The 14,094-nt window shown below is 44.9% G+C and overlaps 1 protein-coding gene across 1 annotated transcript in view; it reads right to left on the bottom strand.

Moving 5' to 3' along the window:
- Window positions 1–7,459, bottom strand: part of LOC147428880 (uncharacterized) — a 23,646-nt gene extending 16,187 nt beyond the window's left edge. Inside the window, exons 1-2 of the mRNA XM_086495259.1 lie at window positions 7,263–7,459; window positions 7,093–7,181 (exon numbers count right to left, since the gene is read on the bottom strand). Of these exons, the coding sequence (XP_086351385.1) occupies window positions 7,093–7,181; window positions 7,263–7,338 (165 nt within the window). The 5' untranslated portion in view covers window positions 7,339–7,459. The remainder of the gene's footprint in view (window positions 1–7,092; window positions 7,182–7,262) is intronic.
- Window positions 7,460–14,094: the final 6,635 nt, after the last annotated feature.

Here is a 14,094-nt window from a genome sequence, read left to right as displayed (position 1 = left end):
CTCTCTCGTGTTAATCACCCGCACACGCCTCTGCACTCTCTCCAATTAAGTAAGATATATTAGCATCTTTTGCAATGCCACATGCCTTGAAGGTGCAAACATGGTATCAGATTCACCAGTTTGTGTCTCATAGGTCATTTTGGCTTGTCGATGCACTCCATGAGACAACATTTCTCTGTGTGTGTGTCACACTCGTTGCCTTGTCCGACGGTGCCTACAAAGGAAATTAGGTCTAAAATAATGAAGCAATTCATCTCCAAAGCCTACATAATCAACTCAAATTCTAGTTTTAGCATCTTGTATTGATAGACAATGAGTCTTCTCACAACCTGGGGTATTTTGGGAATTTTTGACAAAATATTGGGGATATTTTGGGAGTTTATGAAATTTGAGGGGTATTTTGGGAATTTCCACAAATTAGAGGGGTATTTTGCTACTCTAAATCTCGTAACCCTCATTCTGCAGCGTGCTGGCAGCGCACAGAGAGAGAGAGGGGAAGGAGGTAGCGTGCTGACACCCCATCCCGTATAGCTGTGCACCTCTTTCAGTTGGCTTGTATCTCTTCGCCCTTCTTGGCTCGTGACCTCTCCATCTCGAAAGCTCTGGCCACCTCCCTTATCCACCCACCTCAGCTCCTGCACCTGTGGACGGCCCTATGTTCTTTGGAGTTGTCGCATCTCCCAGTACCATGCCACCTTTTCACTGCCTTGATGTTTACGCTGAGGTATTGGCCACGATCGTGAGCTAGATCGCGACCCTTTAGGCCTATGCTGGGTACGAACTTTGGGGTAGGCGGGCGTTGTCAGACCTTGGGAATTCAATCTCTCTCTCTCTCTCTCTCTCTCTGTGTGTGTGTGTGTGTGTGTGTGTGTGTGTGTGTGCGTTCACACTCGACGCCTAGGTGCTGTGTCGCTGTGTGATTAGGGACTGCAAGACGCACAGACCGGATCAAGTACCTCGCGCCACGTGGTAGGAGGAGCCGCAATCCCTCCCCCTTTTATATAGGGGGAGCCGAAATCCCTCCCCCTTTTCTACCCTCGACCCTTAGACATGTGATGGGTTCGAGGGTACGCGAATGCCGTTATCACACCTCTCTCCCAGGCGTTGTGTCGCTTTGTGACCGGGTACTGCAGGGCGCACAAACATGATTGAGCAGCTCGCACCACGTGGCAGGGGAGCCGAAATCCTCCCCCTTTCCTACCCTCGACCCCTTAGACATGTGATGGGCTCGAGGGTACGCGAATGCCGTCATCACACCTCTCTCCCGAGCGTTGTATCACTTTGTGACTGGGTACTACAGGGCGCATAGACCGGATCGAGCAGCTTGCACCACGTGGCAGGGGGAGCCAAAATCCTCCCCCTTTCCTACTCTTGACCCCTTAGACCTATGCTGGGTTCGAGGGTACGTGGATGCAAACATCACACCTCTCTCTCTCTCTTTTCATGTATTGGGAGTAGGTGCTTCAACATCCTCTCTGTGTGTGTGTGTGTGTGTGTGTGTGTGTGTGTGTGTCAATCTTAGAGAAAAATGTGTCACCTAAGCCTTGAGCCGATTGAACAAACAAAACAATCGGTTGAAGAGAGGGGGAGAAGGAGAAAGTCCGCTTCAAAATTCAAGAAAATGGAGTTAAAATTGTAAAAAATTGGTCTATTCTCAAAAAAAAAATCTTTGAAACTTGCCCCCTTAAGGGAATTTTGTACGTCTGTGAAATTCTTTTTTTCCGAACGCTGCTCTCTCCCTCCCACACACACACACACACACACCAATATTCGGGAAAAATGTGTCTCAACTTAATATCGTGCCGTTTTCAATTTCAAAATTGTCGATTGAGAGCAAAAGGAAAAGGAGAAATTCCGCCCCAAAATAGTGTAAAAACAAAAAAAAATGATCTAATTTTTAAAAATTTCCTCTTGACAAAATCAAGAAAAGGAATTTTGTATGTTTGGAAAAACAATTTTTCCCGAACCACACTGACACACACACACACTCACTCTCTCTCTCTCTCTCTCTCTCTCTCTCTCTCTATATATATGTATATATCCCTCTATCATAGACGGGTTGCTTTCTTTCTCTCTCTGTCTCTCTCTCTCTCTCACACACACACACACACACACATCAGCTGGAAGTCGTCTCTCTCTCTCTCTCATGCTCAGATTACAACACAGACAATGCTCTCTCATGCACAGATACCAACTCAGCATGTGGGAGTTCTCTCTCTCTCTCTCTCTCTCTCTCTCTCTCTCCATCAAGATTCAAAGCACTGGAGTCTCAAAGTCCTCTCTCTCTCTCTCTCTCTCTCTCGCGCGCGCGCGCACACACACATCATCTGGAAGTCGTATCTCTCTCTCTCTCTCTCTCCCTCTCTCTCTCTCTCTCATGCTCAGATAACAACACAGACAATGCTCTCTCATGCGCAAATACCAACTCAACAAGTGAAAGCTGTCTCTCTCTCTCTCTCTCTCTCTCTCTCTCTCACTCACTCACTCACACACACACACACACACACACAGAGATACCAACGCAGACAATGCTGTTGAAGATATGAGGTTGGCAATCGAAGAATTCAATCACGTGCCTATTCTTCTTGTCTCGTGATCGAAGGCTTTAATACGACAGAGCAAGAGGGCTTCAGACGAGCCAGCTACAAGAGAGTCGAGGACTCGAGGCCAATAGGTTGGTGCTACACCATCTAGAAATTGATCTCGCGTGGATGAAACATGAGTGCACCATTCTGTTGTATGCCACCAGCAGTATAGGGGATGCAAGCTCGCACACATGTCCTCCCCACGTCGCCTTGTCGCAGCACCCCTAATGCCCCCCCCCCCCCCCCCCCCCCCCTCCCCGCACGCAAGGCAGGGAACCAGAGACACAGACCGAGAGAGAGGGATTGATTTGCCATGCAGATTTTGGTAATCTGTATTTCGCCAACTTGGAGTTGATCCAACCCGCCGCCCCAGCTAGTGAGCTACCCTTTTCCCCTGGACTCGAAATTCTGATCGCATTGACCGCTTGTTCGCCTCTGTCACCTCAGCTCTTTCTGCGAACGCCACCCTGTACGCCCAGGCGCAGTGTCATTCTCTCTCTCTCTCTCTCTCTCTCTCTCTCTCACAGTCGACTGTGTCACCGGCAATGCAAGGTACACCAGCCGGAGCTAGCAGCTTCAGCCACGTGTCAGGAGGGCGAGCCGAAATTCCGTCCCCTTTATACATAATATAGATACTTTACGCTAAAAGCAACTCTTTTTATGATACTCTCTCTCTCTCTCTCACGTGTGTTTGTTAGGGGGAGAGAGAGAGAGAGAGAGAACTCATGTCAAGGAGAATGAAAATATAGTTCGTTGATAGTTTTATAAAAAAATACTAAATTATAAGATCCTAAAGGAAATGTATTTATGAATTCTTCTAGACAAAGTGCTCTGTTCATGTATAACTAACTCAATTTTGTCATTGTTTCTGAGGTAAGAGAAAATATACAAATATAAAAGAAATAAGAGAAATCACTCAAATCATCTCAATTTTAGCAAAAGAAAGCATTAAATTCACATCAAACTAGTCTTAACTATTTTGAGTTGACAAAATAACTCACATCACTTTCAAAACACGAGATGGACATGACAACTTTGGTGGGTAAAGGGGCCAGTAGAGTGCCACCTAAGGTGTGCGGCAAAATTCTGCACAAGTATTGCACCATTTCCTGCATGAAGAGGTGCAATCGGAAGATCGCCGTTGTCGCTATACACAGTAAAAAGATCGACGCAAAAGGCGGCATATACAGTGCAAACGACGATGATATTGTTTCGCAGTGTAACAAAACGAGGGCAGATTTCGTGACGGGGTAGGGGGAGAAGAGGGCCTTTTCGCCAACAAGGCTTGAACACAACATCTAACGGTTCAGATGCGTCCAGACACGAGCTATCCACTCCACCAAACATCCCTTAGTGCTCCTCCTTTGGTCTATTTTAATACTTAGCATTGGGGGTAGACGGGTCCTTGTAAAGGTACCCGTACCCTTATTGACCCCATAATATGCATAACTCGATCCTAGGATGCACTGGTTGGGCTTAAAGATAGAGGCCTATACTAGAGTGCTCTTACACGGAGTAGAGTTTACCCAACTTGTTGAGTTTGAACCAAGGCTCTAGCATAACACATAGTCTAGTTTATGATAATTGATACAACTTGAAGGGCCTCCTTACATGTAAAGGGTTCCTTTTTCTCACTCCAAAATTAGTCAGTCTTGCCTGTCCCCTCAAAAAAAAAAAAGTGAAAGGATCACGATGACTTTCTAAAACAATAAAAAAACGATAAAATCATTAGGTTGAGTTTAACTAAAATCAACGATCGAAAAAGAATTGCATCAGCTTAGCCTTGAGCCGGTTGAAAATCGAGACTAGCCGGTCACAAACCATGATAAAGGGAAGAAACATCGGTAAAACATGTGAAAATAATTTTAAAATCTTACAAATTTTAAAATTTCTAATAGTATTTTCGGGTTGTTAGCGAGGAGGAAACTTGACAGCTTGAATTAAGCTATAAAATGCAACAAAAGTCAAGCCATGTGAGGTTTTGAAATGAAAGGTGAAATTAAAAAAACTCATTGAAATAAATAAATAAATAAATATATATATATATATGTATATATGTATAGAATTTACTAGAATTATGCAAAGTGAAACTTAAGTTTAGCATTGTAAAACAATAGAATGTAAAAAATGTCAAAACATGTGAGGATGTGAAATAAGAAGATCCATTTAATATTTTAAAATCAAAATAACATTTAAAATAAGTTTCATCACATGAAAGGTGAAATAAAAGATCCCTTTAATATTTTAAAATTTAAATAACATTTAAAGTAAATCTCAATCATCACTAAAAACATTGAAAGTATATCTAACTAGGCTCTCCTCTAAGATTTCTTTTAAAAAGCCCAAAACTTAAAAAAAAAAAACACACACACACACACACATTGTGAATGATGTCTTTATGTCATGAATACCCATAAACATGCAAACTTGTCCCCACAAAGACCACACATGATCCACACATTTGTGTCGTTGAGTGATAAATTTTTAGAGGAGCAAAAACAAAGTGGAACATCACAACGGTCTACATAGGATAGAGGAGCCAATGAAAGGATAGGTCCCAAAACTAGGACAAGCTTTGAATAGATCATTGTATCTTTTCGATTAATTCAATACGTTTCACATCAGTTATCTTTTGCTATCTTTTGACGCAAATTGATCGAAAATCATGGATAGGAGATTCATCTGTACAGATTTGAATTTCCTTCAATTGATCCATAAGATTTGAATGTTCCTCTTTATGGTGACATAGAAACAAATGCATTCTATACAAAAGACGATCCTTAGTTAATGCGCCTCTCACAAAGAAAAAGGAAGAAAACAAATTTGTCATCATTAACCAGTGACATGTGGTAGGAATCGACAAGCTTTATCCAAGGGTTCACAATTGCTACTAAAAATTCCATGATTTATTATAAGGACCTCCACAGTGTGAGTTTGAGTTTCCAAACTCACACTCACACTCACTAAGAAAAGAAACTAATCTGAAATAGAGGACCCTGATGAATTTCCCAAACATTTACAAATTCGAAAAAAATTGAAGAATCTCTCGCGCTTTTCTCATAAAAAGATATTTCTTGTTTTCACAACTAACTAAAATAGTTAGCATGTGGATGTAACGCCAGTAAGTGCTACGGTTTTTAAAAAGAAAACGATGACGAATCTTGGCAGATGCGAAAAGAAGCGAGATTGGAGTTCTTGACTGCAGCGTAGCGAAGGGGAAGGGGGAGAGAGAGAGAGAGAGAAAGAGGAGGAGGGGGGGGGAGATGCGAGGCAACGATCGCACGTAGGGGAGCTGGCAGCTATGGGCACAGAAGAGGTATGGGTTTTTTTTTAATTTGTGGGTTGCTTGAAGCAACAACATCAAGTGGATGTTGGGTTGGCTCCGTAAGTTGTATATGAGGCATCCATCCCTCATGCACCTTTTATAGAGATGATTGAGATCTCATATCAATCCTAACATTGGGACTTAAGGATGGGATCGAAGGAGGTATGACATGAATGAATGAATATATAAAAGTAGAGCGAGTATGTCTTGCACATTTTGGAGAAGGAACAAGATAAGAATCTTGCGAGATCTTTCTGGAGAAGGGTGTATGGAAAGAGTCCTCATGATAATTATGGAAGAACAAGTGGTTGGAGGAGGCCGGCATGCAAACTATCTAAATATCGAAGGAAGAGAGAGAGAGAGAGAGGAGGTTGGCAAGGGAGAAGGCGCACAAGAGTTGAAGAGAGGCGACGAGGAAGGGGTGGCTTCAACTCGGACACACATACACACACACACACACACGCATGGCTTGAACTACAGAGTACACACAACGTGCAGTCTCGACTTGGCATGCCGAATGTAGATCGTGCTCTCTCCCTCTCTCTCCGTCTACGTTTTTGAGCTTTCGATTTGATAGGCAACATGGTTGTATGCAGAGCAAGGGTTTAGAGGAGCATGGTGAGATGAAGGGGAGGAAGGCATGTGTGTGCGCGTGTGTGTGTGTGTGTGTGGGGAGGGGGGGGGGGGGGGGGGGGGGGGGGGGGGGGGGGGGGGGGATGCGAGGACTGACAACAGCATGGCAAGTACAAGGGGAGGGAGGCGTAGCTGGCAGGGGAGGAGGGGCTGCTGCATGAGGGAGGGGAGGGAGAGTTAGAGATTCATGGGAATCTTTTCAACTATTGATATTTATTTAAAGTGGACCGGTATGTATTATGGACCAGTAGAGCGAGTAGAGCGAGTAGGTGATAAGTATGGAGGGTGAGTTTCAAAACTCACCATATGGAGGCCTTTGTTGTGGCCAGTGCCATATCCAATTTAAGTCCTCAAAGGGATTGCCCTGTAACCTAAACGAACTTAATACACTCTTTGGCTATCACCAAAAAGACTTTGTGTCCCCTCCCAACACACACATTTGATGGAGGAAAAGACATAATCCATAGAGTATTGGACACATAGTTAAAAGCATGATGACGATGGTTCCACTGTGAAAATGGGGAGAAGAAATTAACGGAGTGGGTGTACCTGATTCTGGAGGCATTTCAAGGCGTTGTTGTAGGCGGTGTTCTTGTTGAGGTTCACCTCTCCTTGCGGATCCTCTCCCCGCACCACACCTGCACTAGCCACCCACTCACACCATCATCATCATCAGCTTGTAATTCAAGCCACGCAAAGATTAGGAGAGCTGTAATCACCGCCGCAGCAGCAGCCTGCGAGGATGAGAGCAAGCAAGCTCAAGAGCACCGATCGGCGATGGCTGACGCAGGCCATGGCGGCAAAGCTGTGGGCTTGGTGACGAGCCCAATGCGTGTGTGTAGAAAAAGAAAGCGCGCGCGGAGGAGGAAGAGCCAATGCGAAAGGTTGCTCTATGGTTGACACATTTTATGTTTTCATTTGATGAGGCCGTCCCCAGATACGTCTCTCTCTCTCTCTCTCTCTCTCTGGACACATCGCCCCTTACGAGCTTTGTCCATAGATGTGTGTACATTCCTTGCATATTCTTTTCTGGCTTCTATCTCTCCATCCATATAGAACCTTCACTTTTTGGAGAGCCTTCCAAATGTGAAAGGCACTCTATAATAAGGGTGCATTCACAAATTTGCAAGGCACTTTATGATAAGGGACAGGTTGTACCTAAGGGCAACGGGGGGAAAGGCACAAAATAATCTACCTATTTTAGTATCAAGCCTTCTTCTCGATACCTTGCAAGCGTTCCATTACTCCCCTCGATTTTGAAGGCATTAGGCTACCTTTTCGGAAGAAAGTTGCTCACCACGATTCTCTATAGCCTCATGCTAATAGAGTTCGTCTCATCAATATTAATTTTTAGCAAGGGTTTTTTTTTGGCGATCAATCACCCTCTAGTTTGGCCAGGTCTCTGAGCCTTCTAGACTGTTTTTGCCTTCTTCCTGTTGCCCCTAGGTGCAACCCGGCCCTAAAGTGCATTCACAAATGTGTTCCCACGCACTCCAAGTTAGCAAGGGTCTCAATAGACATCTCCTACCTAATAGCTCATGTGGCCTCTTACTAAGAAATGTAGCGAGCTGAACCATTTTCCCTTGCAGTGCCCACAAATGGCCAAGAAAATTTGTGAATCAAGCCTAAGCTTGAGAACCCCCCCCCCCCCCCCCCCCCCCCCCCCCCCCCCCCCCCCCAAAACTCCTTCCACCCAAAAAAAAAAAGGGGGAGGGATTTGACACCCATCTTTAGGTGGTGTAGAGTTAAAAACTCGTAAATTTATAAAGGGCCAGAGCGAGCTACACACACACACACGCACGCACACACGCATAGAGTTATGTATTCCATAATGCCTCCAAGGTCAACACCATGGGCAAGGGAGGTAACGAGCTTAAATTCACTACCCAACCATAGAGGTCTAAAGAGTGCATCCTCATCATTCCCTCTACGGTTGGGAGGAGAGCCTCGGTCTCATGCTTCAATTAGCCACTGTGCAAACTATGAAGTCATATTAGGACGTCCATTCATGCATCAAATCATTGTTGTGCAAGAGTGCGGATATGGATACCTTTATCCAAAGCATCACAATGGCACCACCACACTTAACCTAACTACACACCACTAGGGAGATGCATCAAAGTTATCAGTTGTTGATTTAGAGTTAGGCATGTCAATAGGATTCAAGGATTCAAAGGAATCTTTTTTTTTTTTGCAAAACTCGCAATGGGAGTGGATTATATTAACAGATCCAAAAAATTACATATTCTTGCCATGCTCTTGACGAGCCATGACCACTTCAACGGATCCTAGACACATCGGCTGATGGGGGAGCCACCCCTTGACCATAGATGATCCCACACATTCACCTTTGCACGTCCATTAATGTGGCCCCAAGAGTCCTGTTCCACTCCTCTAATTTCTTTGCTTTCCAATGGCGATGATCGTTACCTTGCTTTCTTGGACTATCTCCACGAACTTAGCTACCTCCAAAGAGTTCTCGAAGATCCGATTGTTCCTTGTCTTCCAAATGTGTTTAAAGTAGCAATACCTCACAATTTGTGTAGCAATGAGCATTGTATGGCTCTTGAACATCTTCCCTCCCAAAAAGAGATCGTTCTTGAAGAATCCTATTTTCCAGGTCTTTTGGACCCATTTGCAAATCTTGCCTGCAAGACCACAGATTGTCGGACACTCCGTGAACAGGTGGGAAAGGTCTTCACACTCCGTGAACAGGTGGGAAAGGTCTTCACAATCTGTTCTACATTGTGAGCATCAATCTGGACCAATTCCCCTAGCAAGGACCTTCACTCCAGTTGGCATGGCTATGTTCTTGGCGACGGTTTCACGCCTTGACTTGGCCATTTTTTTCCCCACTATTTATTGAGCGGGGAGAATCAATCATGTGATTCCATAAGAGCGAGATACACATCCTTTGTTTGGGGTTTTAGGTAATGTCTTTTCACAGGCTAGTGCTAAGCTTTCCACTTGAGCTTGGATTCACAAAGCTTGGAGATGTAGAGCTTGAAGTAATAAGTGCGTTGGTCCAGACGGCTCATCAAACAAAGCCACAATGTGCAAGATATTGGTGTTTGAAGCGGGGATGCATTGTAGATCCAAGACGACGAGGTAGGTGACCATAGGTGAATGAAGCTAGTTTCAATAGGTAGATGTGTAGAGCCTGAGATATGGAGCCTATCGGTTCTTTCAGATCGTCAATCGGAGTCTCAGAGGCCAAGTTACAGAGGTTTGAAGTTTTGACGGGGATCGGTTATGAGCCGGTTTGACCGTTTTGTAAAATGTGCTTGTTGGTGTTTTTTGAAGCTCGACGAGTTTGTAGAGGAGATAGGTGATGTATGAAGCTAGCAGGGTGAGACAAGACGTCGATCGAAGTCGGGAGTGCAAAGTTATAGCATGTTAAAGTATGACGATCATGGAGGATTTGTTGTTTTTTGCTTGCTCGGACATTCGGTTCGAGGCCATGCGGAAGTCGAAGTACAGTGGAGACGAAGGAGTTCAAAATGGGGGGTGGTGGCTCTCGATTGGAATTGGCGGCTCTGGCATTAAGCTACGGAGCGGAGAATTGTCTGAAGAGGGTGGAAAAACAACTTTACTTTGAAGTTTTGGTGGTGGTTTTTGAGATGCTTGGAGATGAATTCACATGGAGCTTCCATGTGATGCCTCAAAAAGCCCATATGCGCATTTGACAGTTGGCAGAGAAGGGTATAAGACTTGCATTGGGGAGCTTCACTTGAGCAACGAGTTCAAAGAGTGGCCTTTGAGCTTTGCTATGGTGGCCTAGTCGGGCGACACTCCTGGCACTCTGGGGCGTCCATGGGCGGCGTGTGTGAAGGAGATGGTGGTGTTGTGGTGTCCTAGTTTCTTCCGATGTTGCTGTGGCAGTGGTCAACGATCATTGATAGTGGACGTTGATGGCACGACAGTTCAGTAGGGTGGGGTTCCCTCGGCCCAAAAAGTGGCCAAAAGCTTTTTTAGTGAGGGAGAGGGGGGTCCCATGGGATGTCATGGCGCCATAGCAACCACGGGCCCATGAGGCAGTTCACACGTAGAGAAGACAGAGCAAATCGAGAGTGAGCCCTAGGGATGGATCACATGTAGCAAGGAGTTGATGTGTCTCGAGCATGCCAAATATGCTATATTGAGAATGCCACATGTATGGAATGCAATGAAAATGTCAAAAGGAGCTCCTAGGAGAGCTGCACGGGTCATATAATCCCATTTTTTTTCCCTTTTAAAGCTTGGGATGCTCCTATAAAGGGTGCTCTGGCGAATTTGTAAAGGCTTTTTGGCGGTTTGGGCTTTTTTCCATTTTGCCCTGCAGTGGTGCGGGAGCCAGTGTAGGTTGCCGAGACGGAGGCTGTTGAGCTGTGAAGGGGATGCGGAGCCAGGAGGGCTCCATGCCGATGTTTTGAGCTCTCTAATGCTTGTGCCGGCTTGGAGCTATTGAATATGGTGTCATTTTGGGTATATAGAAGCCATCATTGCCGTCATTTTGTGTCAATTCTCCCTTCTCTTCTCTTCTTATGTGTGCACGTTTCCAGGCGTGTGTTGACAGGTGTGTCCCCTCGAGGTCGGTTGTTCAAAGAGAGATAGAGTCTAGAGGTTGTGTGTGAGTGGAAGGCTACGAATTGGACTATGTGGGATGATTAGGCTGGTTTGAGGTGTTGCAACGCATCTGTGCATCATGTGGTGTGCAAACGGTGGTTTTTCTATGGATTGTGTCGAGTTTTGAAGGTGAACTCTAGTGGATTGGGGTGTTGTTTCTCTTGGGCTATAGAGAGGTGTGTTGATTGTGTTCTGGGTGTGTTCCCCTTTCCATCTTTTGGTGCCCCCAGGGAGGAATTAGAAGGATTCATAGGAATCTTATGAGGCGCAATATAATTTTTGGATTCTCAAAACAATTGAAATGGACAATTGGGCACACTGATTGCTCCATGGTGTTGATTTGATGATTAGAATATTGGTTTGATTCTCAATGGTGATGAAGATGGACAAATGTTGGCAGATTTTGAGTTGTTCATGCTCTTGTTGTGGATGCAAAGCAATGAAGAAAAGGTACAGATAGTGTCGTTGGTGCTGCGAGGTAAAGCAAAGGTTTGGTTTGGTGATCTAGAAGATGCACTGGTTTTCGAGAGTAGTTTCTGTGCAGATTTTGCAAAATGGTGTTGGTTGGTGAAGATCAAGGACGTGCGACTAGAAGTAAGTGAAGATTTTGATGCTTTTGTTGATAAATTTGAAGCTGCTAGAGGGATTTGGTTGTTGTCACCCAAGTAGTCAATGTGTATTTTTTCAAGCTGGATAAGTTCCTAGATTGCCCGAGTCCTTGAGTGCAAGAGAAGGTGGATGATGAAGGCCAAAGGGTTAGGAGGAAGCTGTCAGAGTTGATAGGGCAAAGAGCCGAAAGATGAAGAAGAAAATGGAGGAAGGAGTGCTGCAGTTTGCAGTTGCAGTTGGTGGACCTCAATCGAAATGGATATACATGTTTAAAGAGGTAAAGGCTTTTTCTTGCATTGATATGCATTTGGTGGAAGTTGGTAGAGATGATGGCAGATTGGAGGAGATACTGTCTGTGCCTATGAGGCCTCAAAAGTTGCAGAGAGGCATGTTCAAAGTGCTGGCCAATATGTTTGACCAGGAGGGTTCGAGAAAGGAGATGGTGTAGGGGTTTCGAGAGAAGGTGCTGATTTTGGAGCAGGCAGTGGCGAAAGTGGCTGAATTTCCAAAAGTGACGAGTTCCAAAGAAAGATCCAAAGGTTGTTCGAGTTCTAGTAGTGCTTTGGACATGGATAACATGTGGGAGACAGAGTCTATATGATCGAGGTATGAGGTTTATGATGTTTTTCATATGGGTGAAGTGGTAGTAGATAACGAGTGAGAAGTAGGTCAAAGAGGATCTTGATGTAGATGCAGAGATACCTTGTGTGGACCACGAGGGCTGGGCAACCCTCTCCTATGCCTAGTGATGGTGAGGCCCTGCTGAATGAAGAGGTATGGTGTGTCTGACTTAGCCGAAGAATAGGTCAAAGTGTTTGAGCCGATGAAGGAAGATGTGCAGATGAAGGTGATGTGAGGCACTATGTTGTTGAGCATGCTGATGAAGGTGTCCATGGAGTATGCAATGGTAGTGCAATAGGTACAAAGCGTGGCCAAGGAAGAGAGATTTGATGTGGTTATGGAAGAAGAACAAGTTGATGAAGAAGACTTGCTAGAGGAGTTGGTGAAGAAATGTGGCTCTATTTACTCAAATGATCTTGAGGATGCAGCGGGTATGGAGTGGAATGAGGAGTTGATGCAAGTAGAGGAGCCCATGGTCAAAGAACATGTGCTTTTGGTGGTGCATGGGAAGAAAGAGTAGGCTATGGATGCGGCTAAGCTATCAAGAGAGGTATGTGCCACACGGTTGGTGAATGCTACTATACAGTGGGTGGTTGATCAGGTACAAGGGTCCTTGGAAGAAGCCTACACTTTACATGGTTGGGTAGGAGGGTCAGGTATGTCCAATGCGTCAAAGTCAATGATGCGGAAGCGTAGAGAGAGAGAGAGAGAGAGAGAGAGAGAGAGAGAGAGAGAGAGAGAGAGAGAGAGAGAGAGAGAGAGAGAGAGAGAGAGAGAGAGAGAGAGAGAGAGAGAGAGAGAGAGTCTCTCGTGAACCAATCAACCTTGGCAATGAATAATTGAATGTGTATACAATGGAGGCAAGGGGTTTCTTATATAACAATCCCTTTTAATTTCCCACCCAATGCTTTGTCAAATAAGTAAAATAAATACCTAAAAGCCAAACTAAATAATGGGGTCACATTGGGCTGTTCACTTAAGATGCCAAAAATTTAACACCCTCTCTGTAGCTCATAGTGGACATCGATAGTGAGACCAAGTCGATGAAGAAGCTACCATGGATACCCCAATAGAAGGACTTGGACTACTGGATACACCTCGATGTTGCTCTCCTCAACTTTGTACCTGAGAGTAATGCCATCTTGAGCATTGGTTGCCTTTGTAGAAACTTTGAACTGTAGACCATACTACGTCCAATAATCCCCATTCGTGAACTATGAACACATCACGTCCAAAATATAAAACTCCAAGATAATGAACTATGGAACACATCCTGTCCATGATCCGACCAACAACAATGAATTGGCATGCGCATCCATAGTGTTTTAGACATCTGATTGGTTCCCTGCCAGATGCATGTGCCTTGAACTTTGACCTACGGGTCCAAACACCAATAACTTGAACTCTAGCACAAGGGTCGAAATTAATTATAGGGAGCATTCATTGATTGCCCCTCTTCACCACTCACAAGCCCCTCTTTGGCTGAAGCTAGTGGTGACACCTATCATCTGACTAGAAATCTGACGTCAAGGCCACTGTGACCACCGCCATGTGTGCCATGCCGATCTCCTATGTCAAATATTTATTACCGTAATCTCTGTCCAACTTGCCTTTATCCTTGTCTTCCTTTGAGTCCCTGCCTTTGCCTTTGGCTTCAATCTCGAGCCAAACAAAGCGTGAAGTCACATTCATGACAACTGTGATCGTACCTCATGG

Source organism: Adiantum capillus-veneris, chromosome 22, assembly GCF_014529385.1.
Source record: "Adiantum capillus-veneris isolate H3 chromosome 22, ASM1452938v2, whole genome shotgun sequence".
Classification (NCBI taxonomy): Eukaryota; Viridiplantae; Streptophyta; class Polypodiopsida; order Polypodiales; family Pteridaceae; genus Adiantum; species Adiantum capillus-veneris.
Note: the sequence above shows the minus strand (reverse complement) of the source record. Positions and strands in the feature narration are given on the sequence as shown.